General features: G+C 40.0%; 1 protein-coding gene across 1 annotated transcript in view; it reads right to left on the reverse strand.

The window, feature by feature from the left end:
- The window catches only part of babam2 (BRISC and BRCA1 A complex member 2), an 80,622-nt gene that overhangs the window by 30,363 nt on the left and 23,210 nt on the right, over window positions 1-27,049 (reverse strand). Inside the window, exons 5-6 of the mRNA XM_044374057.1 lie at window positions 25,505-25,699; window positions 23,382-23,456 (exon numbers count right to left, since the gene is read on the reverse strand). Of these exons, the coding sequence (XP_044229992.1) occupies window positions 23,382-23,456; window positions 25,505-25,699 (270 nt within the window). The remainder of the gene's footprint in view (window positions 1-23,381; window positions 23,457-25,504; window positions 25,700-27,049) is intronic.

Below are 27,049 nucleotides of genomic sequence, written 5' to 3' on the forward strand. Positions count from 1 at the left end.
AGCACAGGGGGATATCTTTCTGTGTGCATTTACTACGTAAAGAAAAATGAGCTTTCACCAACACTGAGCCAATCACCTTGGTTGAAACAGGAACAACTGGTAAGAGACACCATGCCGCCCTGAAAGAACAAACAAAACACCCAATAACAGTGCTCAGCCAGTATCATTTGATTACAGAATCACAGCATCAGAAGTTTTATACCTGCAGGTCTGAACCTGTAGTTCCAATTTGACTAGTGCCACATACGAGCAGCAGTTTAGGCCTGCAGCAATAGACTGAGATGTAAATGGTAAAAGGACTTTCTAGTCTTCCAACCACTCAAAGCGCTTTTACACTACAAATCACATTCACCCATTCACACACATTCATACACTGAATGGGTACAGGGGCTACCATGCAAGGTCCCAACCTGCCCATCAGAGGAAACTAACCATTTACACACATTCATACACGATAGCACAGTCATCAGGAGCAATTAGGGGTTAAGTATCTTGCCCAAGGACACATCGGTATATGGACTGGAGGAGCCGGGAATCGAACCACCGATCTTCTGATTGGTGGACAACCCCGCTCTACCTCCTGAGCCACAGCTGCCCCAGATGTCCTGAGCTGCAGCTGATCAGGCATGTTTGAAAGGATCTGTTATCAGCTAAAATAAAGTCAATCAAAATCTGAACCTTTTTTCCCTATACTTAACTGTGTTTTGTCCGCCTCAGCCTGCTAGTATTGTAGCACTGTTCTCTTTTACCACAGCCAAGCTGTACAGACAGAGCATTCTGCTGCGTAAGTGAGTGAAAATTAGTGTGTGAATGTGAAAATTTATTCGAGTGCGAGCGAGAGTTCGGTGAGTGACTCTGAGGTCAGATACTAAAGATGGCAAAATTATATATAAATTTAATATTGTTGAACCAGTAACTTCTGTATACGGATCGAGGAGCTCGAGGAAAATTAGATTTAGTATCTACAGCTGTTATTTCAATACATCACATACAAATTGAATCAACAAATGTTAAAGGACTTGGATCAGGGCCAAAAAAACTTAATCAGGACTTCCCTATAATGGAGAAATGCCAATAAGCGCCATCTACCGATAAAGAGTAACAGCTCTGGCAATTTTGTCACTAGTGCCACCTGCAGGGAATGTGTTACAACAGCAGTTGTTCTTCATAGCTTCCGTTTGTCTGTATTTGAGGTTTTAAATATTACATACCTGCAAAATGTAAGGCTTTTGGTAACTATTTTCTGCTCTAGTTTGGTGCCTGGAAAAACATAATTTTGTGCTCCTTTCATAGATATTAAAAAAAGAAATAAAAATCCATTTCCAAAAGTTTGGTGTTTTACACCCCCAAGCTGTATTTCTATATCAGCATTTCCTGATCATCGGTAGGTAGTAAGAAATAAATGTGACACTTGAGTTTGTTATTCATGACCCAGTTGCATTGGGAGCTTCACATCTAAAGAGCTAAAAGTAATCCAGATTCTCCAAAAATGCAACTGAAATCCTTCTAGGGAAATCAGATTTTACCTGATATTGAGTCAGATCACTATTATGCTACAGCTAAGAACTCATTATAACGTTTTGTTAAGATACGTTTGTGGGACTTGCTTGACTCCTGCTTTTATACTGTGATCCAGCAAATCAAGCAAGCTCTGTATGTGCAGCTATTTGTGTCTGTTAAGGTGTATTTAAAGAGTCGAGAGTTAAATAAGGGTTGCAAATTAAAAAGGAAAGAAGCAGATCTAGAAGAAGTGTGGGCAATTGAATGCACTCAATTTACACTAAAAAGACTTTGTATTCAGCTGTTGTATTTCATTCACTCTGCTGGAAATGACTGTCATTCACCAAAAAAAAAAAGTCAATGTCCTATAAGAACTGTTAAACATCTCAGAGCAGCTCAAAAATCTGCCCTCTATGTTCAGTGTCAAGATCGTTGGACAAACGGCATTGACCAGTATAACACATTGAATAATACTTGTCAAGAGAATCTAATGAATGAATATCTGACATACTGGGTTATGTGTTTGTGTCAGCCTTTTCATAGGTTTGACTGAGACTTACGCCATCACACCCTAAGGGCGAGAAGCACGGGGTCAAGGTGGCAGCTGCCAAAATGTCTTATTGCATGACATGAAATGTTCTGATTGAGAAAGAGAGTTGAGGATATTATCCCTAATGATGTCGTGCTGCTGCAGCTGCTGCTGCTGCTGCTTGTGGGGAGGGGATGAGTAGAGCTGTGGAGTACTCCAGGGGCCATGATGATCCCGCTCGCTCCACCTCAAAATACAGAACATGCAAGCGTAAACACAAGTCACTGCGGCCAAAGTGGCACGCATATCCAAAAGGACCTAATGTCCTCTTCTGAAATATCTGCCCTTTACTGTGTTCTGTCCCACTGTTTCTCAAACTCTCTCTCCTCTCCAACAAACTGTTAGCTCATGCTTTAACTTCACACTGAGGTGAGACAAGTTTGGTGGATGATTAACCAGGCAACGTTGTGTCACCACATAGCTGTACCCCGTGCCAGGGCTCGATTTTGTCATGAGGACAATAGGGGAGAGATTACAGAGCACACATGCTCCACCTGGAATCATGTTGGTAGAACGGGATCCAAACACACCTAAACACTGCCCTGTTGCCACAGTCACAAAAGCTTTGCGTGCGGGGTGTGTTTGCAAACTGAAGAATAAGAACGTGTGTGTATGCACGTGTGTGTGCCTCTCTCTGTTGAGCATACGAGAGTTTTCTGTTTTCTGGTGTGATGGGTGTGGTATCAAAAAGGTAAATTTATCAAGAATCAGTTGCCAGAAAGTTACTCAGTTAGTGACAGCAGTCATGTTGTCTGTCGTGTGAAACACATTATAGATTAAAACTAAGTTCTGCTAATTGGGCTGAAGGGTGTTAAGCAAAGTGTCACAATTACTTTCATTTAAATACAGTGTTTATATGTAGAAAACAGCTGATTTTCATTTTAAGTTTGTTGCAGTTGCTCCCTCTTCAGTGCAGGTGTGTATTACAAACTGCAGTAAGCTGAGAACATTTAAAGAAAGTAAGTGCAGTCATGCTTCACATTTTAAGTGAGCCTTTACAATTCTTGCATGGCGAAAATAATGCAGAAGATCATCTTAATCTACAATGATTTCATTTGTATAAGCAGTGGTATTAGAGGTAAAACAATCCTTTGGATGGAATGCAATACACTGTAATACACCATAGCTTTGGTGGTGTTCCTCATCATAGCTTTTCAGTCAGTAACTCTAATCCAATATCAGGCGAACAAAACAAGCTGTAACAACTGGAAATAAGTCACAAGTGCAGTGCGTTGCAAAAGAATTAACCACTAGTGTCTCCACCCCAAAAACCCACACGCTTACTGTAGCATCCACTGCTTGGAAATGAGATTGAATGAGACACATATCACTGAGTCATAACCATGGGTGAAATATAGGTTAATACAACCAGCTGGGCCAACAGTACAGTCAATACGAGTCATTCAATGTGAGACAGAAAATGCATATAGAATCAAATTGGAAAAGATCCAAAAATGTGTGTACTGTATACATTGTAATACAGTTAGAACTTTAAGTTAGAGTGATCTAACACATGGTGTTTTATCAATGAAGTGATCTACTTTTCTCCTCAAATACTCCTCTTTCTCTTAATCTGGGCCACAAGCCAAAATCTTTAAGTTCTTAGCAACAATAACTGGCAGATGACCAATGGATGTACCGACGAGACACTTAAGCGAGCTGATCATGTTTCACTAAAACACGAGTCATATGTGTGACTGTGGCCAAGTGTCACCGATAGTGTGTCACAGATAGCATGTCACGGCCTTCTCTGTACTGTCTGTGTGAGTCCTAAGTGTGTGATGCTAGAGCTTCAAGCCACAAGGGTGAGTCAAGTATGTGTGTTTGCATGTGGATAACTGCGTGCCTGTGTTTCTCGACAAATGAATGGACACATGTTGTGTGTTCGCACTGATGACACAATACAGATTGGCCTATAAGTCAAGTGACATTGGACTTCTACAGCTTGCCATGATAGCATTGTGTGCAACATCTTTAGATCTTATCTTATCTTTTTTTTCTTATCTCACTTTGGACACTTGATATAAAAAGAAAAAGCTACTGGCATTCACTGCAAACTTATAGTTGAAAACAAGACTTTCAGCAAATGGCTCAACACATTGGTTTAGTTATTGTGGCATTTTCTGGGGTGATAATTGTAATTGCATTAATATTGCTTCACTAACAGTGTTCCAGGGTGTTTTTCTCCCACTGCACTGTTAATGAGACTATTCTGGCGTTTTGAACCAGCCCTTTACCCTTATCTGAGACCAATGGGATGTCGGGCCTAAACAACCGTGAAATATAGACACTCACTGACATTACAAATCATTTAGCTCGTGACAAAAAATACGTTTTTCATGAGCACAGAAGACACCACCCAAACACATACAGATATACAGCAGATGGACAAAAATAATCACATCAGCCTTCATAAAGGTTATCAAATGTAATTGTACATTTACTATATTTGACATGCAGTTCAACATGCCTGCTGCTCCATGAGAGGAGCAAGAAAACGCTTTTGTTCCTTTAGCTTGAAAAATATTTTGATATTTGAATACACTCCTCCAAAGTCACGTCTGTTTTTCTTTTAATCAACCTTATATGAACCGCAGCACATATTTTTAACGTCTTGGAAGGTCTAGACGATCGAATCTGAATGAATGATACAGCAGTACTTTGATATTTATAACTGAAGACTGCTGACAATAGCAGATTAACTGCAATCTTTACTGCTTGTGTTAATACATGACTGTAATAAGTGCTACCACATGGGAGCTGTAAGAGACAAAAATATCCCACATATCCTTCTTGTGGTTACCTCTAAAAGATGTGATGTATCTAAAGACACCTTGAATGTAACATCAGAGTATCTTAGAGGTTTTTCCAACAGGTGTAAGCCGGTTCAAATAATGTAATATATCATATTTTAAAAGACATTTAAAATTATTTACGAATAGAAAATTGGATGTTTGTTGTCAAGTCTGCTAAACTCGTTTTTGAAGTCTACTGCTTAGAAACCATTAATTACATTTGTGTTTCTGTATAACGCTATGGAGGAATGAAAAGGAAAGGAGAAGGGACACTTCAGCAGAGATAGTCAGATTTTTCTTCATTGTGGGGCTTTTTGAAGTCATTGGTAAGCCGAGAGTAAGCTAAGGCCGAGACACACAAATGAGCGCAGACAGGCAACATACAGGGACACAATTTCACCCTGAAGCCACCAATGTGTTAATAAAATGCCTACAGAAGGCAGAATCAGGAGTACAGAAGGACAAGGAACTGAGCGTTAAATGAAAGCTGAATAACATCAAGGTTGAAGTGAGAAGAAAAAAAAAAAAAGACAAAGGATTAGGAGGAAGAACATTTGGAGGTGTTACAGAAAAACAACATATAGATAGTGTACAACTTGATATAGAGCGAGGGCGGAAAGTAGGCCAGATGGAAGTAATTCCATGGAGGCGTGGAGAAGTGTGGGGGGACGGAGGAAGAGGAGGAGGAGGAGGAGGAGGAGGAGGAGGAGGAGTGGGGGGGGGGTTCTCCTGAGACTGTAATGCTGCAATCCTGTGATGCTCAGCTGGGGGTACAAGCAGGTGGGTGGGAATCTTCGTTTGGAGACGCAGTGTGGGTGGTGATGGGGGGGGTTGGGGTGGAGGGGGGTGGGGGATCGGGAGGGGGATTGCGGATCGCAGTTTCGCCGAGGGAGACAAGAGGCGGGCATGACCTTTGGTATCAGGGAGTCATATTGGGGTCACTGGAGCATTAGGGAGAGAGATTCGAGCTCCGTGCTCTCTTACCACCCATCCTAAGGCTGTTATTTCCACTCCTCAGAGGAGGCTGAGGTGCTCTCCTTCCTCTCTCTAAATAATCTTTTGCCATTTACTTCCTCACTTCAAAGAGAGGTGACGGAAGCTTCCAATGTCTTCTGAAAGGCACATGACATTTCATCATTTCCTGATATAGAAGATGACTGCTTCATCTATTTATATTTACTCACAGGGATGTAAAGAACATCAATAAAGGGGGGGGATGGGCTTTTTTTTTCAACTGGCAAAAATAGAATTGTTTAAGTAATGTGTAAGCTCCATAGAAAACTGAGACACTGAGTTAACATACTAAAACATTAAGAGGCAATCAAAAAAACTCATTACAAAAGACAATCAAATAAAAACAAATGGCCCCAAGTGCCATCATCATCATCAAGATGAGACATGCTGTGTAAATATGTTTGGACTGCATGCATGCCATGGCATCGTGACGCAAGAGGTGACTCAGTGAGGAATATGTTGTTTATCATTTGCAAACAATTATCAATTCACCGGCGTCAGAGGCATTCTGTGGCATTAGTCACTGCATATGCTCGCACACCTAGTTATGATATAATACAGCAAGACTTAATAGGCCAAAAGTGTGTCATCATCAATGGGATGCTAGAGCACCAAGGTGTCTCTGATGAGTTCCCACCTCTGATGAAGGTTACCAGCTTAGCATTGCAGTGCCTTACAAAATAAAATGAGGGAGAGAAGAACACGGAAAGGAGGAGCACAGGAAAACACAGGCGTGAAGATCCAAGCTGTCATAAAGCAAAGAGAAAGTGAAAGAAATAAAAAGGTCAAGGAGCTCACATTTTCTGTTTTTGCTTATCACCTCATCATGCTGCGAGGCTCTGGTGCCACTAGTCATGTGTCACAACAAGGAATGATGGAGAATGCCTGACTCCTTCACCTCGGGGCACGACCTTTCTGGCAACCCGTCTGTCAACGCAGCACCAGAGTTGTTGCCGCGAGTCATGGGTCAGTGGATGGAAGTGCACTGACGGAGAGGCGAAGACACCAACACACAAAGCAACTGCCACCTATATCTAAACAAATAACTAAACCATATGACCTTGTCACATTTACACTTGTGGCTTTATTACTTTATTGCTTATGCAAAGCTTCAAGGACACAAATGAAATCATTATGACAGGTTATATCTGAATATAAAGTCCGTTTGGAGGCCTTGCACAAGTGTGCAGGTGTTTTTAGCTACTTAGGTTAATTAGACGCCTGCTGAGGCTGAAGTTGGGTGGAGCTATGCCAGGGATTATGTGAGGTCACTAAACACTATGTACTAACAAGAGTGAAAAAGGTAGAGAGCTCAGTCAAACTTGGACCCAGTCTCTGCAAATATTTGCTACACATCTCAGTCATTTGAATTTAAGTACGACAGATGACAAATTTAAGAACTGCACTTTTGCACTTTTGATTTCATTTTGAGAGTGTGGGATTTACCTGTTGTTCAGGAAGTGCTGCACATATATTTGTTTTCATAACTGCATGGTGAAACACATGAAGCAGCAGAGTAGGAGGAATGCTGTGAGGCAGGTGGTGAGTGCAAGGAAAATGACGGAGGGTAACAAGAATATAGTGTTAAAGCCATGAATGGTTTTTCTGTTGAATTGGTCTCAACAACTACTGGATGGATTGGCATGAAATTTGGTGCAGATATCAATGGTGGCTAGAGAATGAAACCTCATGACTCTTGATGATCCTCTGACTTTTCCTTTTGCGCCACCAGCAGGTCAAATTTTATGTGATATTTCAGCATCTACTGGATGGATGGACACACACTTTTGTTCAATTACAGTTCTCAGAACATGTATCCTAATGACTTGGCTTATCCCCTGACTTTTCCTCTAGCGCCACCATGAGGATGACTTGCGGTTTTGAGTGAAATGCCCAGTCAGCTATTGGAAGGATTACCATGAAATTTGGCCTACAGTCATGTTCCCCTCGAGATGAATTGTAAACCACATTGGAAATCCCCTCACTTTTCCTCTAGCTCAAGTCAAAATTACAATTTGTCCAGTACTTTCGTTTATGACTAAATATCTGCAAAACTAATGACATCAGCCTCAGCTGTGCTTTGTGTTTGTGGCTAACGCGCTAAACTAAGATGGGGAACATAAAAATAATACATCCTAAAACATTGTTAGCACTGTTATTGTATGCATGTTAGTGTGCTGACATTAGCATTTAGCTCAAAGCACCACTGTTCTTAAGTGTAGTGTCACAGAGCCACTAGCATGGCTGTAGACTCTTGGTCCCCAAACATGCTCCATCCAAATACAAGCTTCAAGCTACACAAGCTCAATTTCACGCGTCATTGCATTCTGTAGTGTGCCACCTGGAAATTCTTAACGCAACACAAGCTGCAGTCTGAGTGTTGCAGCTAAGGTCGCTATAGCATGAAACAACAAAAGAAAGCTGACCCCTTTCGTTTTGGGTTCACTTCCACTCAAAACAATCGTGCTGACCAGATTGCACAATGCATCTTCTGTGTATTCTATTTTTTTTTCTTACGTGCAGTAAAAAGTACAGCAGTACACATTCCTCAACAGACGCCATGTTGGTTTACTACTGTGGTCATTAGGTATGCCACCTGAAATCTGGTTCTGAATTGGAACCGGTTCTAAAATTTTAAGAACCCGGGGGTATTTTAAGGTCGGCTCTTTATCTGCACTTTTTTACGCTTTTGGTGTCATTTCTGGTCTCCTCTCTGTCCGCTGCTCTTTGTGTCGGTGTTTGACAGGCAGGGCTTAACTCCTCCACACACACAAACACAGCGGATAGCCGAGCAGCGAGGCATTGACAACAACTAAGCTCGTTACTGTAATTACGATAAAACCTTGGCGAGTAAAAAGCCAGTAAATAATTTGTCGAAACACTTGTTCAACAAGCATAAACATGTAGAAATGCGACATTTTGTTTTGCTTTATTTTTTTTATTACTGCTTAGCAGTCTCCCGTCCACCACCGGTATGTTTAAACAACCACAGTGCGCTACTTAAGCTAATAGCGAATTGTTATGAACAAACTGAAATGAAAGCCGTCTGTATGTAGCCTTACAGTTTATCTTACTTTGCCAAATATCTTAAAAATTGGGCAAATTCTTCAAAGCTGCTGGCTGAGACGGCTGCTCCCCTCCTCCCTTTCTAAACTTCACTCACTATTTTGATGTCAGGAATATTATTTATTTGATTGACATTTCAGATTCGTTTCCAGTGAGATATTATTGAGTTTATATAGTAACTTTGCTGTTGTAAACATTACTTTTACTGCTCTAAAAACAATATTTAGTCATATTTAAATAATAATGAAAAAGAACTGATAAGAGTATCGATCATGAACTGAACCAATAAGGAGTATCAATAAGAGTACTAGTATTGATAAAATCCTAATGATACCCATCCCCAGTGGTCATGGAGATTCTCTGATTATCTTAAACTAGCATATGTCGCCTCCTTGATGACTAGGGATTGATGTTCTCCACAGAAAGAGTGCACGTTTCATATGTTCACAAGGGTCATATGTTTGCGCCGAGTGGTTCATGCATTGTCATGCATACTTGCAAGAATCATGTTTGGGGCTTTAGTCTTGTTTACTTATGAAATTCTATTGTTAGCCTGATAGCTGATCTAGCTCCAACATGTTATGCTTGCAACCCTGCCGCATTACTTCCACTCCTGCCCTGCCCCGACATGTGCAACACAACACAACAAGCACCATCTGCACATGCCCACACAGTCCTCACACTTCCTGTTGGTATGGTAAGTTATATTCTGCTGTTTTATATCATTATGTGTTCCATCCTGTTTGTTTGGTGTTGTAAGTCATTATATGTATGTTTTAATTGTGACCTGTTAAGAACTGCAGATGTAAAATACCTCCATGCCAACTCCTGATAAATACATCAATGGCAACACATATGTTATATGCAATTCTTCACAAGCACATGAAATAAAATAAAACTGAATGAAAAACAAAGTTCTTTGCTTGGTTTAACTTTTGATACAGCCAGAGATGTCTTTTCAGAAACCACACACAGTTCAAGTTAAGCCAGCAGCTACTGGAGTTGAACAGTAACAGTTATGTCATAACCCAAAGATCCAGTTCAAATATTTACATTTGGCTCGCTAGGTGTTTCAGGGTGTGGGCTCCATTAATCACAAATTGATATTTACAAGAACATGGATGAAGTACTTTCTGGTTTCCATGGGCTTTCTATTTTTAGGCTCAAGACCAAAGTTACAGCACAGTATATCCACTGGTCTACATGCTGTCATATCTATTCCAGGCAATTTGTTGAAGTCATACTTTGCAGTTTATTTATAATGACTTCATACTTCTCATGACTTTTTCACACAACATACCGCTAGATCAGTATGATTAATGACTACAATGTGGTTTACCTCCATGCTATGACAGTTCGGTAAGATCATGGCTGAAACAATTCCTTATTTACACACTTTGTATCACATTTGCCAAGAACGTTTTTCAATATAACTAGGAAATTTCCAGATAAGCGGAACTGGGACTTCCAAAGAACTACACTCTCCTTTAATGTTTTCTTGGGCGAGGTTCCAATGTTATTCCAAACACTGAACACTCACACTTTAATTTAGGTCACTTGTTTGATCGGTTAAAACGCTTCAGTGCAAAAGCTTGCAAGTTATTGAAATCTTTATGGAATGGTACAGCACTTTGTGAAAGCATGTCAACTAGGCACAGTTGTTCTGCAAGGCCAATATTTCATATGTGGTTTTATAAAATAAAGTGTTTGTTGCTCTTGAATATAATATCAAGTCCTCATAGAATAAAGAACAAAACAAAGTGACTCATGTCTTTTTCATCATGCTTGGTTAACATACAGCATATGAAACATAAGCTTGCACAGGTAACAGTTAAACACTCCCCACCAGGAGGGAAAATGTAGCAGAAGGTGGGAAGAGCATGGGATAAGAGGGAGAAACCACTTGAGGGCATTTAATTTCATCTAATAATGGCAGTTCTGTGTGCAGTACTGAAGGTCATACATCCCTCTTGTACATCATAAATGTCAGTTAAGATAGGGATCTGCTTTTGGGTGATGCAATTAAGTAGGGGCCTTGGTAACATAGTTCACAGGGACATAAAAGCCAAGAACTCTGCAAATCTTCGAGAAAGTAGAGCTCAGAATAAGTAGGAAAAGTTAGATTGGTGATACGATTGTTCCAAACTAGAAAGAAATTGACTCATTAAATGGTAAATGGACTGCATTTATATATTTCTAGTCTTCCGATCACTCAAAGCGCTTTGCACAACATGCCACATTAACCTATTCACACACACATATTCATACACTGATGGAAGAGGCTGCCATGCAAGGTGCCTGCACATCAGGAGGAGTTTCTAATCATTCACACACACACACACTCACATAGCTATGGCACAGCTTTTGGGAGTAAGTCTAGGGTTCAGTATCTTGCGGACATGCGGACCGGAGGAGTTGGGGATCAGACTGCTGATCTTTTGACCGCTGCTTTTGTAGTGGAAGCAGGAATGTGATGTTTTCATACCAGCAGGTGCTTTTTCAGAGAGGCCTCAGAAATCAGTCACATGCACTCAACCCAGTCTCTCATCAAAATGTGTACCAGCTACACTGGTCCACAGCGAAAAACGTATTAGTTTCACAATAACAGCTCTAAAATTGTGAGATGCCTACGTTTTTTTTTTTTGGCCTATTATTTTCTATTGGCCTGCGTCCACGTCACGTGATCATCAAACAGTTACATAAAATAACACAAATAACAAGCACAAAGACAATGAGTCAAACAACATGTAACTACGTGGTTTCAGCAATAGCAGCGTCCATATCAACCACCATAGAAATGATAAAAAGCCTGAAAAAATCTTTGTAATAACTAACAAACTAAACATCACATACGTTCACTGAACAAAGATTATGACAATAAAATGCACATTTGTCGCTAGAAATGTCATCAAAACGTATTTTAATGCCGAAAATATCTTAAAATGTCACATTTTCCACTGAGAATAAAAGGAATGGCAGCCATTTTTGCTGAAACTTGACAGTCACATGATGTGGGCATCTCACAATTTTAAGAGCCATTACTGTGAAACTAATACCTCTTACCCCTGTAGACCAACGTAGCTATTACACATTTTGATGTGAGACTGGGTTGATGCACTAATGATTACAAATATTATACTGCGTGCATCTGTGTCAGCTATCCTCCAACATTATGTGTTTACACGCTAGCGCACAGGTGTCCTTTGATTTCAGCGTGGCCGTCGTACGGCTGTGCTGTGCTCTCTTCGTGACAGCCTGAAACACGAGCGAGATGAAAGCATTTTACTATTAAGAAGAGCAGCTTCATCCAGACGCCCTTTAAACTTTTTCGTTGTGTGACATTTTCTCAGACGGCCGGAAGATGTGGAAGACCAGATGTTAAACCACCTGGCAGCAATCACAGCAGGGTTCTCAAATACACTGAGCTTGTGAACAAGACGAATCAGATACAAAGTTCTGGACCTCCAACAACGAAGCTCAATTACTAACAATTACAGACTTCAATCAGTGAGCCACAGGTACAGCAAACTCAATATCCTCCTTTTTAACACACTGTAGACTGTTGATACAAACTCAACGTTAACTCGTTCCTGCCAGCTGTTTACAAGGACACGCTTCGTCCTAGTAGAATGGTCCTAAATCATTTTGAAAGCTCATCTTGATGACAAAAGGGCTTTTATAGTTTATAGCTTCTGCCAACAATAAAAAGTATCAAAAAAGTATTATAAATAATAAAAATGTATTCCCAATGGATGGATGATGTATTATAATTGAAATATCAATTCAAATACTAATATAAATAAATATTACAGCCAAATAGTAGTAAAGAGCATTTGATAGTGTCTATACAGAGGCTCAATCTCTTCACCCTGAAATCGACACAACGTCTGACGAAACACTTACGTTAGATAATAACCCACATCCCACCGACCCACTGTATCCTTCTCTTTTGCAACTGCAGAGTTTCAGTCTGCTGTGTCAGCAAACTCAGAAGAGGAGTGTGCATTTCCTGCCATCAGTTTGGACTCAAAGTCATTAAAGAGCAAATGTTACTCATAATTGGTATCGTATGATCATTTTATTGCCACATGCTACTGGAAATATACATCGACTGATAAAACAAGTGATCATGCTTTTATTATACTTTTAACATGAAGATATAAAGATATTAAGTGTAAAAAAAAATCATATCTGAACACTCACTTCTTATTTCTGTTTTAGAGCCGTTACGCCTGACATTTAAATTCATCTTCAAGAGCATACCAAGCTATAATACATCCACCATTTAAAAGCCACATAATTGTTTATCTGCGTGGAAGCATTGGCTGGCCTTTTCAGATTTCAGTCGTACACTGCATTAGTGAAGCCCAAACTGGCAATTACTTGACGATGTCTTTTGGGCAACTTGCTTTCCTACTAAATGCCATGTCTCAGTGCTATACAGATATGCCATCACTCAGCAACAGGACTTTCAAAAGCACAGTGAAAACAAAATGAATGCATCTTGATATGCTTTGGTTTACCCTGAATTTATTCAAAACACAGCTGAAGATTGGCTTTGCGTTTGAAGAACTGGTAGTAATAAATGTAGATTTCAAATCTTCTCGAGCAACTCTGTCGTCTTTTATCACATTCATTGAAAAACGGGCGATATAGTGGCCGTTTATATAGGAAATGAAAGATGTTGTACCCATTTCTATCAATCCTTAAATTACTGTAATTAACAATATGATGATCAGAGTTGAATCTTTGCTTGAAATTTTAAAAAAAACTCCTTCATCCTGGAAAGATCAGAAAACATTTGCTAAACCTTCATGATGCTTAACGGACAAAATAATGTTCTTTGTGTTCTTAGGTAACTACGGCAATGAGCAGACAAAATATTTGACAGTAGAGTAGATAGAGCAGAAAAAGCACTACTTTTTTGTGTAGCTACAGTAGAGGCTTAACAAAAAAAAAAAAAAAAGAGATGAGACTGAAAAGCCAGAGCTGAAGCAAGGAGCAGCACACTCTGGGCATTATGGGAGTAACCTGCAATTATTTTATAGCTCTTAAGATTCCTGAGCTCTTAGTCAGTGTTTACCGTGCAAGGGCACGGCAAGGCCACAAATTACAACCACTTGCTTTGGCACCAAATACTCAACAGTCACGCACAGGCCCGAGCTTTCTCTCAGAGTAACAGACAAGCCAGGAATAGAAAGACAAAAGGGTAATGGATGGAAGGTGGCCATTAGGTAATTTTTTTGTTTTTCCATCTGTCATATGATCACCAGAACTGCTAACGTGATTGTCTTTTAAGCTGGATCATGCAGAAGCAGCTAATTTTGGTCAATTCACTCTTAGTCAAGTGACAACAACTCTTTTGACTCAATGTGAAGCCATGTGGTACAAACCACAACCAACAGGTCAAACCAACAGAGGAGTAAGACAAGTCAAAGTGTGCGGGAGACAAAAACGCCATTGAATCTTCTGTTTTGGTCATGACACAGCGAATGACACAGTGAGCAGCACAACCAGCTGTAATGACTGACTGAAGGCCATTTTAATCACAGCCTTAATGGATTTTTAATGATGGGAGTTGTGGTCACACTTGATGATGTTACAGCCACAGCCTCCTTTGTCACATTCACTTGTTCATATGGTGTCAGTGTATGAGTATAGGTATGTGACTGTGCCTTTGTGTGTGTGTGTGTGTGTGTGTGTAGTGGCCACAATGTTGTTTTCTAGGTCTGTGCAGAGAATTGTGAAAGACTCATCATGTGATGCAGCGGGCTATCTTCAGCCACGACTTCTCCAAAAGCTCAACTGCCACGCAGAGGGGGACGTAAGCTGGACAGAAAACCGCAACAACGAAAGCCTCATGAGCGGTTGGGAAAGGAGCAACAATTATGTGGCAACCGGAAAGGCAAGGTAACCGCAGCTGCTGCAGGCTGATGAGGTTTGTGGCTAATCTCTTAGGTAGCCAAGTCTTCACACAAAAAAAACAAAAAAATGGACAACAACAACAAGAGGAAAGGAAAATTTGGACAAACACACAAACAAGCATGTATGTTGGCCTGAGGTACCCAAAAGGTGCTCGTCGCCAACGGTGATTCAGCGGTGTAGGCCGTCGAATAAGTGGCTTTGTGTCATTCTCCAGCTGCCTTAATCTGGGCTTTGTGAGGAGGAGGTGTTGAGTTTAAGTGTTTTTTTTCCTGAAGAGTAGTCAGGTGCTGAGATTGATAAGACTGAAAATCATGGAACTATAAATGCAAACCTTGAAGAATTTTTACAATTTTTCTTTTTAAAGTGTAAAAATGTCACTGTTTGTCATGGTTTAATGTGATATGGCTGCAATCTGCAGATGTTCTGTTAAAGGTCTGGTAATCCTGATAGTTTTAAATGAGTTATAGAAGATTCATACTATTGCAGTGGAACTTATTTTGACTTATATTGTCATGCGGTTATGAAGACATGTTACAAATCAGGGGATTTTGTTGTCTGTGCCAGTGAAAGATTTGATTGCCAACAATATGTGTTATGAAAGAATAGACTTGTGAAGTGTACATGACCTACGAAACAAGAAAAACATTGGAATTACCTGACAAATCCCAATTTACCTTTAAACCAAATGAGTTAATACTTAAAATGTACAACTATCTAAAAGATTACATTCCATCCATGTGAGTATTAAGAGAACAGAATACTATTTTCCAAGATGGCGTCCCATTCATTTCAATGAAAGTTGCTCATTGATGGCCAAAAGAAATTCGTCAGGGTTCTACATTTTTTGGGGTCATATTTGAGCTGAAACAATTGATTGATTGACTAGTTCATTGATTAGAAAATATATTACAACTATTTTTATAACTGAATCATTATTTAAGTCATTTAATAAGAAAAAATGCTAAATATTCTCCTGCTCCAACTTTAATATAATTGTAAACTTAAGATATCTAAGTTTTGGACTCTTGGTTAAACAAAACCAATGACGTGGGCTTGGGCTTTGGAAAACTGTGATGTGCATTTTCTCCATTTGATAGATTGATAATGAAAATAATCATTAGTTGCAGCCCTAAGTCATACTACATGTGCAAGAGTCCTTCAGAAATATTACACTGATACAACTTTATTTGACCTAATGGCTCAAATTGTTATACTAAGAGTGTTTTTTTATGTGCGATACCCAATATTTTTTTTACTTTTTACAGATGTTTAATGATAATGGTTCTATTTGGACACAAATGTCATGTGACCTCCAACTCTTCATCACACCACAGTCACCACAAATCCAAAGCACCATTACAGGGGGCTCGGTCAAGTTCCTGGTACCTTAATGTCTGTTACCTTAGTTATATACATTTTTAGATTTTTCTTTTCTTGGGTTTTCTAGCAAAACACTACTGCATGTGATTGAAGGCAATATGCATATTCTGCTTCAAAACAATAACTGCAACATAATAAATACTATGAATCAACTCATTTCAATGCATGAATTCAAATTCTACCCTAAAGTTATGAGATTCATTAATCTTAAAGAAGTGATACATTATTCTCCACGCTCAGTTTAACGACAAAAATATATCAATAGATGAATTCAGCTCTAAACTCAATTAGAACTGAATGACGAGCATTCATCAACATCACTGTGCAAACATGCCTCAGATTACTGCTCAAATAACATTTCCATTTTTTTTACTGTAAATGAGTTCATTACCAAGCCATCACTGACTGCTGTTAAAGTTGTTGATCTATTTTAAAACCTCACTTGGAGACAGCCAGTACAGAAATACATAGAGGTGAAGAGTGGGCTGGTAAAATCAATTGATTTGAACAAACAACACCTACTTAATCAGCCCCCTGAATTAATCAAAAGCTGACCTCATGCTATCAGTGACGCTTCCTCTTTGATCCCTTCATAACCTATTTAACACTAGAACAGTGAGAAAACTCTTCAACAGGCTAGAGGTTAAATAGATGCTTTTCTTTTTTTAGTGGCGATGTCAAAATGGAATAGTGCAGTAGAAAAAAAATCACTTTGTGTAAAGAGGCGGAAGCTTTGAGTGGAGGTTAATCATTCAAATGACATTTTAAACTGTATTTGTGAATAGCCTTGAGCACCATGGTTGTGGAACCTAAATAGTACATTAAAAAGGTATCCGTTTAGATGAGATACATCTATTGAGAAAAACTGCAGTTTCATAAAACAACCATATTTTTAAGGTTGCATCACATAATGTTGTGTACATGATACTTGGAAAATAAATATTGGCTTATTACACCAATGGCATCAAATGAAGCCATTTACTTTGGGTGTAATATACTAATATTGCCACCAAAATCTTTCCCTCATGTTCAGTCTACTGTTTAAGAACTTTAAAATGAAGCACTCTTAACAAAAGTCTCAGGTGCAACCACTGTTAAATTATCACACACAAGAAAACACTCATGTCAGCCCCATGACAATGGTGAGGACTTTGATACGCCTCTTATGCCCAGAGACAGTGAGATTGCGACGTTCTTGCCCCGCACTCCCCCACTAACCCCAGAAATACCCTCAATCTGTCCTCAGCTTCTCCACTGTGCCCCTGGGGGGGTCAGAGCTACACTCTCACCCTCCTGCTACTGAGGTGGAAGACAGTGCCATCGTTAAACACAGCCCTGAGGAGAGTCAGGAGCATGTTCTGAGAGGATCGTTAGGGGGAACTTTTCATGTTTTCTCCCCCTCTGTGAAGTGTTTCCTGAAGCTTATTTGGAGCACTTTCGATAGTATTAAGATAAAAGCAGGGACTATTATTAAAATGAGAACAGCGAAGACCAACACGGCCTCCACTTTGCTTTAAATGATATACAAATGTAATCAAGATTTTAACTTGCACAGACAACCAAGACAGTTACAGTATGTGGACGTCTCTTCCACAATTTATCTGATTTGTGTGGTTTTTATATCAATTTACTCATTTACCAAAAAACTCGTGTTGTTTAGGAACGCAACATTTGCTCAAGGCTGATTCAAGTGTTGATATTTGGATAAAAAAACAAAATAGGAAATGAAAAGAAGGTACAGAAATAATCGAGTCAGTGACGCTGGCACAACAAATAAAAAGACAGAGCGAGAGCCCACGGCTGACCCTCCCCTTTCAGTTACTGCCTGTGGAGCCTTAGAGGTTAAAGTGTGTGTGTGTGTGTGGGGGGGGGGGGAGTAGGGAGGTGGGAGGTGGGAGGGGGGGCAGGACCAAAAATAATTAGGGTAAAAATAATTAGATGTAAGTGCTCTTGTTGAAGCATGCACAGATTGCACAGAAAAAAAAAAAAAAACGAGGATAGAGGGATGCCCGGGGCTAAATGCAACACTCCCTCAGGTCAGGTTTGGAGGGACCTGAGGGAGTGGGATACCAGTTGCTGGGCACCGAAGAAGCTTTGGACAAAAAAGGTTCAACATGTAGAAATACAAATCTGGACTTGAGTAACCTCTGGATAAAATACATTGGAATGGATAATAGTAAAGCTGGGACATAAATGATTTAAACACTGATCAAAAGAAACATTTCCTTGATAAGAAAATTAGAAATCACAGCACAGAAACCAAACTTCTTCTTACCAATCCAAAGATGGATACACTGGAGAGATGAGCACTCCTTCACATATACTGTGTTGAAAACGTGTGCCAACAAAGACGGGAAATACTACAAACTGACGCCGTGTCTACACAGAAAGCGTTTCAGCCACGTTTTTTTTTTTTTTTCAGTTGTACATCTCACCCGTGTCTGACTGAACGGATACGCTTCTATTTTCATCAACACAGCTCTCTACACGGGCCTCGTAACGGCTCGCCTTTCACTTGTGCTATAAACGCGTAACCGTGACACAAAGCGTGTTTTTACGCTTTCAGTAAAATTTGGTGTGTGTAGGTGTAGCATGAGCAGCATGTTAACAGAGCAGCTGCAGCGACTGGTCTGTTTGTGTGTCTCTCACAGGATGCGTTCAGGCACAGCGCTGACTGTAGGTCACCCGTGTTTTGGCAGCGCTCAGAGCCCGAAACACAATCAGAATGGAAGGAAATATACTTGAAGTGTAAATAATAAGTAATGAGCCTGAATAGACAGCTGTATATATTGAAACGACTGAAAAACACACCTGATATGCCCTCTGTTTAGACACGCTGCTCAGACTGCAGTTACGCACATATAGCTTGAGTGAAATGTGAGCTATAATGTCGCCTGTGTAGACAGCTGTATTGATTAAAATGAAAGTGTATCTGTTCTGTCAGATGACTTAAAAACACATTGGAAACATCTCGATACAGATGGATAAAAACAGTGAAAACCCGCTGGAGGTGAATAAAAAGCTTTCCCATCTCTGCTGCTCTGTCGCTTGTCGTTGTGGCGTGAAAATGTTTGCTAGCTAGATAACTATAGCAATGATCTTCTCCTCTGCAGACATTTACCAACTACCTGAACTCCCCGTCCAACCACTACTGTCACTTTTTATTGTTTTTTTAACAAATCACTGTGGCGGTTCCAGACGAATTTTGCCCTCATTTGTTAACTTTATGCAAATGAAAGTTTTTGCGGTGGGGCTCAGTCCTGCATCACCTGGAATCGCACAAGGCCTTGTGAAACAAGTCACTCGCTTCCCATAGAAAATGAACGGGGGAGGACGCTGCACCACCTCAAGCTGTGTTCAGTGGGTCTTTACATGAAGTTTATCACCTGAAGCATCACCACCCAATTAAGCACGCAGAGTGCTGACAGTCTCAAACACCAGCATTTAGACTCATCCATCGCTGATTTGAGCAGCAAACCGCAGCAACAAGTGTGGTTTACAGTCAATTTTTTTGAATGGTGAGGGTCAAGGTGCCAATATGTACAGTTGAAAAATTAGGGATTTTAATTGATGAATATAACTGACCAGAAGATCCGTGGCTGTAAACATTTCATATGTGGAGTTTATGAGGATTTATATTATTATTATATTATTTTTGTTGATTGTAGTTATTTATGAGCTGTATGAGCATAATATTCCTCTTCATTTTTCAGGTTTTGAATCTACTACTTGGGAATTTTCAGCTTAAGGGAGTCTTTAGCTCAACAGAGATAGTGACTTTGTGATTTGTGAAATCTTTTAATCTTTTAATAATATGATGAAAGTGTGTGAAGTCTAAGATCTTGATTCAAGTGACTGCTGGGATACCACAGCATACAAAAATCTAACTATTTCACGTACTCCCATCTTTTGCACACGATACTACAGAACATTAGAGACATCATTTTGTGCACAAGACTTGGGTCACCTGAAACATCCTATTGGATCAATGACAGCTAGTTGAGGACCCCAACCACACACCAGCTACGTGCACACACGCACGCACACGCACACGCACACACACACACACACACACACAGACGGTCTGCAATCGCTCTGGAGCTGGTGACATGGGTGAGTGCTTGTGGGGGAAACAAAGCTCAAGTGAAGCGAGAGCAGAGGGCTCAGTCACGAATGTGGCATCACTCCGCGCTGATCGGTGTGGACGTTTAGAGGCAAGCCGCCGCTGCACATATACGTACTCTACAGAGCGAGGACGGGAAAGACAAACAGCCTTCTAAGACGCAAAAGGACGTTATTCAAAGCAAAGGTCATATTCGTAATTAAAGGGGAAAATGTCATTTGAATCCTGGAGTAGCATGAAGCAAGGTATTAAATGTATACAGTATGTAGTAGAATTAGAGGTGGATAGGAAGTCATAATACATTTAGGACAGAATATTTTGTTTCCTACACATTTTACTGCAACCACATTACATTAACCTAACCGATATGCACAACTATTCTATGCATTGGGAGGTCAAAGGCCAATGCTGATTGAGAGGGTACAAGTAAAAGCAACTTCAAACAGGTGACAACGCAGAGGTCAAGGTACGATCAAAAAACGAGACACTACAACAGTGCCCAAGAGGACCACATGCCCTTTTAAAACGGGAGGAAAGCTGCCAACATCCATCTGTGTGCATTTCACTATCCCTCCTTCATCTCCGCTCTCGATGTCCTTCCCACTCTTTTCCTTTTGACTATGACAGGCTGCCCCCTTTAAAATAAAGAAATAAATAAATCAACTAGCGTTCCTCCCCCCCGCCTGAGGCTGGGCAGCACATGCAGGAAGGTAAACATGTCCACTGTGGTGAGCTCAGACCACGCGGATGCTTCACTCCAGGTAACAGTCGTCCTCCACAGCTCTGCGCCCACCAGCAACATCTCGGCATTCGCTAGCTGTGCAGAGTAGCCTATGTCTGAACAGATTTCCGCTTCAGTGCCAAATCCCCCTCCTCCCTCCAGCAAGGACATCCATGGATTTGATGGGGAGGTTGATTCAAATCAGGGTCAACTGTCTGACCTCTACCTACAGTACCTGTCTGATGGCTTAAAATCTGTCTGCAAAAGCATCACCTTTTTTGATTGTTGCAGCGTTCGCTTTCCTTGCAAAGGATTATCTGCTATTAATACACAGAAACTCTTAAGGCTTAAAAAAGAGATATTTGTTTTGTGCTCTTCTGCCCAGCATACGCAAAAAAAAAAAAAAAATCATAGGAAATACACTAAAACATACAAAACTAAACTGAAACAGTGTCTTTCTTATACTGTTGTGTTGGATTCAGTGGCATTTGAGGACACTGCTTCAACTCCAACAAAGACCCAAAGACCTCCAAGTTAATCATCTGGGATAGATTCATTCTTGCTTGGTTGCAAAATTGACCCACAAGCCGAGGAAAACTGGTAAGGCAAGGCACGTGCACAGCATTCTTCCACAAAATGCCACTTGCAATCCATTAAAATGGAGCGACCGTGTTCACCAATGAGCTTCAATTTAACAAACTTCGGGTTCCAGTTTTCCTTCGCAGTGAGTATATAGGGTACATCCGTCTGCCTGGGCAGGAAGTACTGAAGGAGTGAATTAATTTCAGTTCAACTGCTCTACCGTAATATATCTATGGAATTACTTGCAGTGATGAAATGCGCGATGCACGAAAACAACTGAGTCGAGACAGCATTCACACTGACAGAGCTAATTGCATGACAACTGTCAAACTGAGGATTCAGGTCATCGGTTTGGCGTACAGTACACTTGTGTTCCTAGAGTCCAGCCTATGTGCTGCATAATCCTGTTCCTCTGTAATGCGTAGGTGGACAAGGTGTAGGCTGATGTTCATTACTTTCCTCTCTGCAAGTCGATACTCTTCCTTAGTCTTCAAGAGCTCCCGTTGTGATACTATGTATACCCTTGCTGCCAAATACAGCATAATACTGTATGTGTGTGTGAGTGAGCCGCCTGTGTGTGTGTGTGTGTGTGTATTGTAGAACATAATACTGTATGATTAGGGTGACAGGAATGTACATCCATATCCAAGATTCATTCTGTAATAGAAAATCACTAAATATTACAGTGAGTTCTTCTTTGACAACAATGTGTCAGCGGCTATACAGCCACCACCACCCACTGGTTAAAGTGTCTGCCTTGCTTTTGAAAGCCTTCGCATAGAAACCTAGCAGGTCTCCAGCAAGTGACAGCATGCTTGTTTGAAAAACATTATCACCAACAGAGCTCCCCCTCAGGGCTGAGTCTAGAAACTTTCCCCAAAAAAATATGCAGGTAAAGAAAAAGAAATATGACTTTGACTTTAGATGAGTCCACCCCAAAGCCTGCCAGATGAGTCCACCCCAAAGCCTTTGTGCTCCAGGTCTGAGAGACATGGGGACAAAGGCTGATGTGAGGCTGATGACGGTTGCTGTTTCCCTTATGTTTACCATCATTTCCCCTCACAAACAAGAGGCCAGGCTGGAAAAGGCCAGAGAGCCAGGGCCTCCAGCGTGCAGGCAGTCGAAGATGGGGGGGGGGGTGGGGGGGGGGGGGGGGGCGACAGAGAGTGAAAAGAGAACTAGAGATAAGGGAGAGAGTGAGAGAGGGGTAAAGGCAATCACTGATACGAGGGAGAGAGAGAGAGAGAGACAGAGAGAGAGAGAGAGAGAGAGAGAGAGACAGAGCGCTTGGGCTAAGCTGCCTCCAGACACCACGCAGCTCAGAGCAGATCGAGAGTGACGGCTTGCTGATTAGTCAACTCACAGCCCCCAAGACCGGAGTCTGCATGCATGCACACACACAAACACACACACACACACACACACACACACACACACACACACACACAAATACGCAGGCATGCAGTTGATTTAAATAAACCCCACTGCTATCAGTTGCACACTTACAAAATACATGAACACACATGCATGCAAACAAATGAAGACATAATATCGCATCATATCTTGAGGAAGTTCATATCATGACAGAATCTACCTTGAGACAAACTGAGGCTGCAGTATGTGTGTTGCAGAATGTGAAGGTGTGTAGATCGATCATGAGTCAAATGGGGTTGGTGGTTAAATTACCTTGAGGAGATAGACGGGGATGTTGCTGAAGTCTACAGGGAGTTTGAGGAGGAAACGGGCTGAAAACTCTCCCGTCTGAAATAGAAGAAACGGAGATAAAGAACTTGAAAGTTCACAATGTAGAGGTCAGTGCAATAAAAATGATCAATTGTGTTGTAAAACAAAAAAGAAAAAAAAAAATGAAAACATATATTTTTCATTGTTTGAAAAAAGGTGATACCCAGTGTTCCTTTACAGATATCAAAATACATTTAATAAAAACAATTTGATACTTTAGTTTGGGAATTATAACCACATTCAAACCCTTTTAACCCTTTAGACTGCTGAATGCACCTGTGTTGCCAAAATACAATATAGTCTTAAGTTAGAAAAGTGTCTTAATGTAGATCAAGAAAAACCTGATTGAAGACTACATAAACAAGCCTGACTATATAACCAACCATTTGATGCTATGCTGTATTGAAGTTTGATAATCAGCAAATAGAACACCACAACAGTTGCTGAAGTAGTCGTTTTCTTTAACTGAATTCACAGGTCATCTTCACCACCGGTTGCCCGGAAACCAAACAATTAGAACTCCTTGACAGAAAATTAATCGCCAACAACTCTGATAAGCGATTAATCGTTTTGAGTCATTTTTCAAAGAAAAAAATATCTAAATTCAAGCTTCTCAAACGTGAATATTTTCTGGTTTCTTAAGTCTTTTATGAAAGTAAACTGAATATCTTTGGGTTTTGGTGTTGGTCAGGACAAAAGAAGAAATTCAAGGACATCACCTTTGGATTTTGACATTTTTAACAATTTTTCATGGAAAGACATTTTATAGACCAAACAACGTACCAATAAATCAAGAAAATGATCTACAGATTATTTGATAATGGAAATAATCATTAGTTGAAGCCCTACAAATAACTTTACTACATCAGTTATCAGCAATTTTATCAGCCACTACTGATCACATTTTCATGAACAATTAACTATAAATCTCAATAAACAGAAAATGTCCCTCACGAAAGCTTGAGTTAAAAAGCTAAAACTAAAAAGCTAAAGCTGAAAAGCTAAAGCTATGGTAATCTCTAATACACTATAGTAGTGTTCAGGTAGACATAGTTTCAGCGTGGGAAGCCTATTGGTCATATTCCCTCAGGTTGCAAAACCGGTTACAAAACTGGCTACAAAAGAACGACGGATTGTAATTATGGTGTCGTGTAATTTCTTAAATATGAGAACATGGTCCTCTTTGGGAAGATTGCCATTCTTTAATAATAAGCTAAATATGCAGTAGGATGCTCAAAAATCAGTAAGTTATGTAAGTTAAGTTAATAAGTTGGGGTGCCTTGAGGATGGGCCGAGGGTGCCGTAAAATTTTTCATGTCATTCTACATTTATTGTGCAAGATAATTACACCACATTAAAGATGAGATGATATTTACATTATATTATATGTTGTATTTTAAATAATATTAAAACAGAAGAGCTACAAATATTAAAATCACTGTATTAAACATGTTTAATATGCAGTAACACTAATACAACACGCTTTGCTGCTTACAGGTTTTTCAGGTGTTCTGCTGTAAGGAGGGAGTCCATGATATAAAATTCTTATAAAGGCGTGCTGCTAAAAAAGTTTACTACTCCTCTAAATGTACAACATTCAGTGTCAATATCAAGTTTTATCATGTATTGTTCATGAGTTAATGTATCCTCAAGAATGTGTCTTTACACTGGCATACTGGTACACAAACATGATGCCACAGTGATCTAAATATCATGTAGCATGGGGCAGCATATTATAACTGAAATTGGTCAAAATAAATGTTTCTAATCATATGATTCTAACACTAATTCTTTTGTAGAGTCAGTCTTAAGGAAATGACATGTTAATGACATGTTAATGACATGTTAATGACATGTTAATGTCATTTCCTATGAAAATGGCATTTGAGGTCTGAATATTCAATTCAATTGTAAATAAATCAGTTGTGTATAATTACATGTCAGAATTTGATTCTATAAACGAGTAAAGAAGTTTCCCTTTATGTATTTTATAATAGGGTCACTTGACACTTGGTTTTGTGAAATGTAGGTAATCACACACTCGCAGTGATTACACAGGTCCTTACCCAGCTGTTCTTGTGTCCAGCATAGATCTCCATGTTGCGGCCGTAGTCAGGATCCTCCAGCAGACTGTCATACTCAAAGAGCAGCCTGGAGCTTTCGCGGAGACGCTGGCACTGGTAGTGGTGGTACTGCTGGATAAGCTCCTTCACCAGCTGGAGCAAACATTCTGGGTTTCCAGCATCCCACTGGACCAAGTGCTGAAGTAGACAACAGAGAAGACAGACAATGAGACACAACATTCATCTTCTTTTTTTAAGGTTCAACATGTCAGCATGTAAAATAGATGCACCATTATTATACTTACAGTGAGAAAATTAACAAAGAAGATTAACAGCCTTACTTGGCATCTATTACATTTTCTGTTGGGGCAGATTTGGCAAGAAATCTGACTGGATTTCAGGCATAAGAAGACATTTCTATGTGGCATAGAGCACAAAGAGGATGCTGCTCTACAAGCACAAACTGAACTAAAGATTTAAAAAAAAAATTGTCCCATTTGCAAATTCTGATAAGAATCATTGGAGTTGAAAAGGTTTTTAATGTTGGAGAAAATTAGTAATTGTCTTTACCATGGTCTGATTTATTTCCAGAATAGAAAGACACAGAACTCAAACACACACTGAATTTACCAGCATAAAAGTGGTTAGAGGATAACCTCTAAAGAGCTTATCTATTGAACCCATTAAGATACAGAATGGCACTTGAGTCTACATAGGAAATGTTGGACATTAATGACAGCAGTATTATAATGGATAGTCAGTAGTACTATTATTAGCAGAAAATATAAATAATAAGAAGAACACGGTAAAGGAAAAAAGATTGAGCCTGGGAGAAATCCTAATCCTGACAAACGGTACTTCCCATTACCAGATCAGAGGGAAAAGGGTTGTGCTACAGGATGTCCTGTTGCCACAGACTCATTTAGATTGATATGGAAAACTACTGGGCCCGACCTCTTCTATCTGCAACTTCTCTGACCTCTGCAGCTGTACTGAATGATAGCTAGAGATTTTTATTGAGTATGCTATCTGTAGCATGGAGAAATATATCACACCCAGAGGATTTATTTATAGGAGTTTATTATGGTGCCACAATTTGGCAAAGCTGACGCCCATTTCTGTCTTTGCTTACATAATAATTACTGCCATGCTGACTCAAAGTATTGAAGCTCATTATACCTTCCAAGTCTGAATGGGTCAAGCACTCGAGCCAATGGCTGAAGCCAGCAACCAATATGCAAATACAAGACAAAACTACAGTGATATAAAACCACCTGTCACATATCAGTAAACAGAGCTTACGAAACTTGACCCTCTACTGGACTAACTCTACCAAACATGAGTTTTTCCTCTCTTAAAGGAAACCTGTCCATTGATGCACAAGGAAAAATTGCTTATAATTAATGCCAACAACAACGTGCTTAAGTAAATAACTAGAAACATGTCAGGTCTAATAAAGACAAATGGATGACTGAACTCTTGAGAATGGATGCCGTGAGACCTTTTTAATGGAGAAGTGCAGCACACAAATAAAGACCAAAGCAAAAC

This window comes from Thunnus albacares, chromosome 15 (genome assembly GCF_914725855.1).
Source record: "Thunnus albacares chromosome 15, fThuAlb1.1, whole genome shotgun sequence".
Taxonomy (NCBI): Eukaryota; Metazoa; Chordata; class Actinopteri; order Scombriformes; family Scombridae; genus Thunnus; species Thunnus albacares.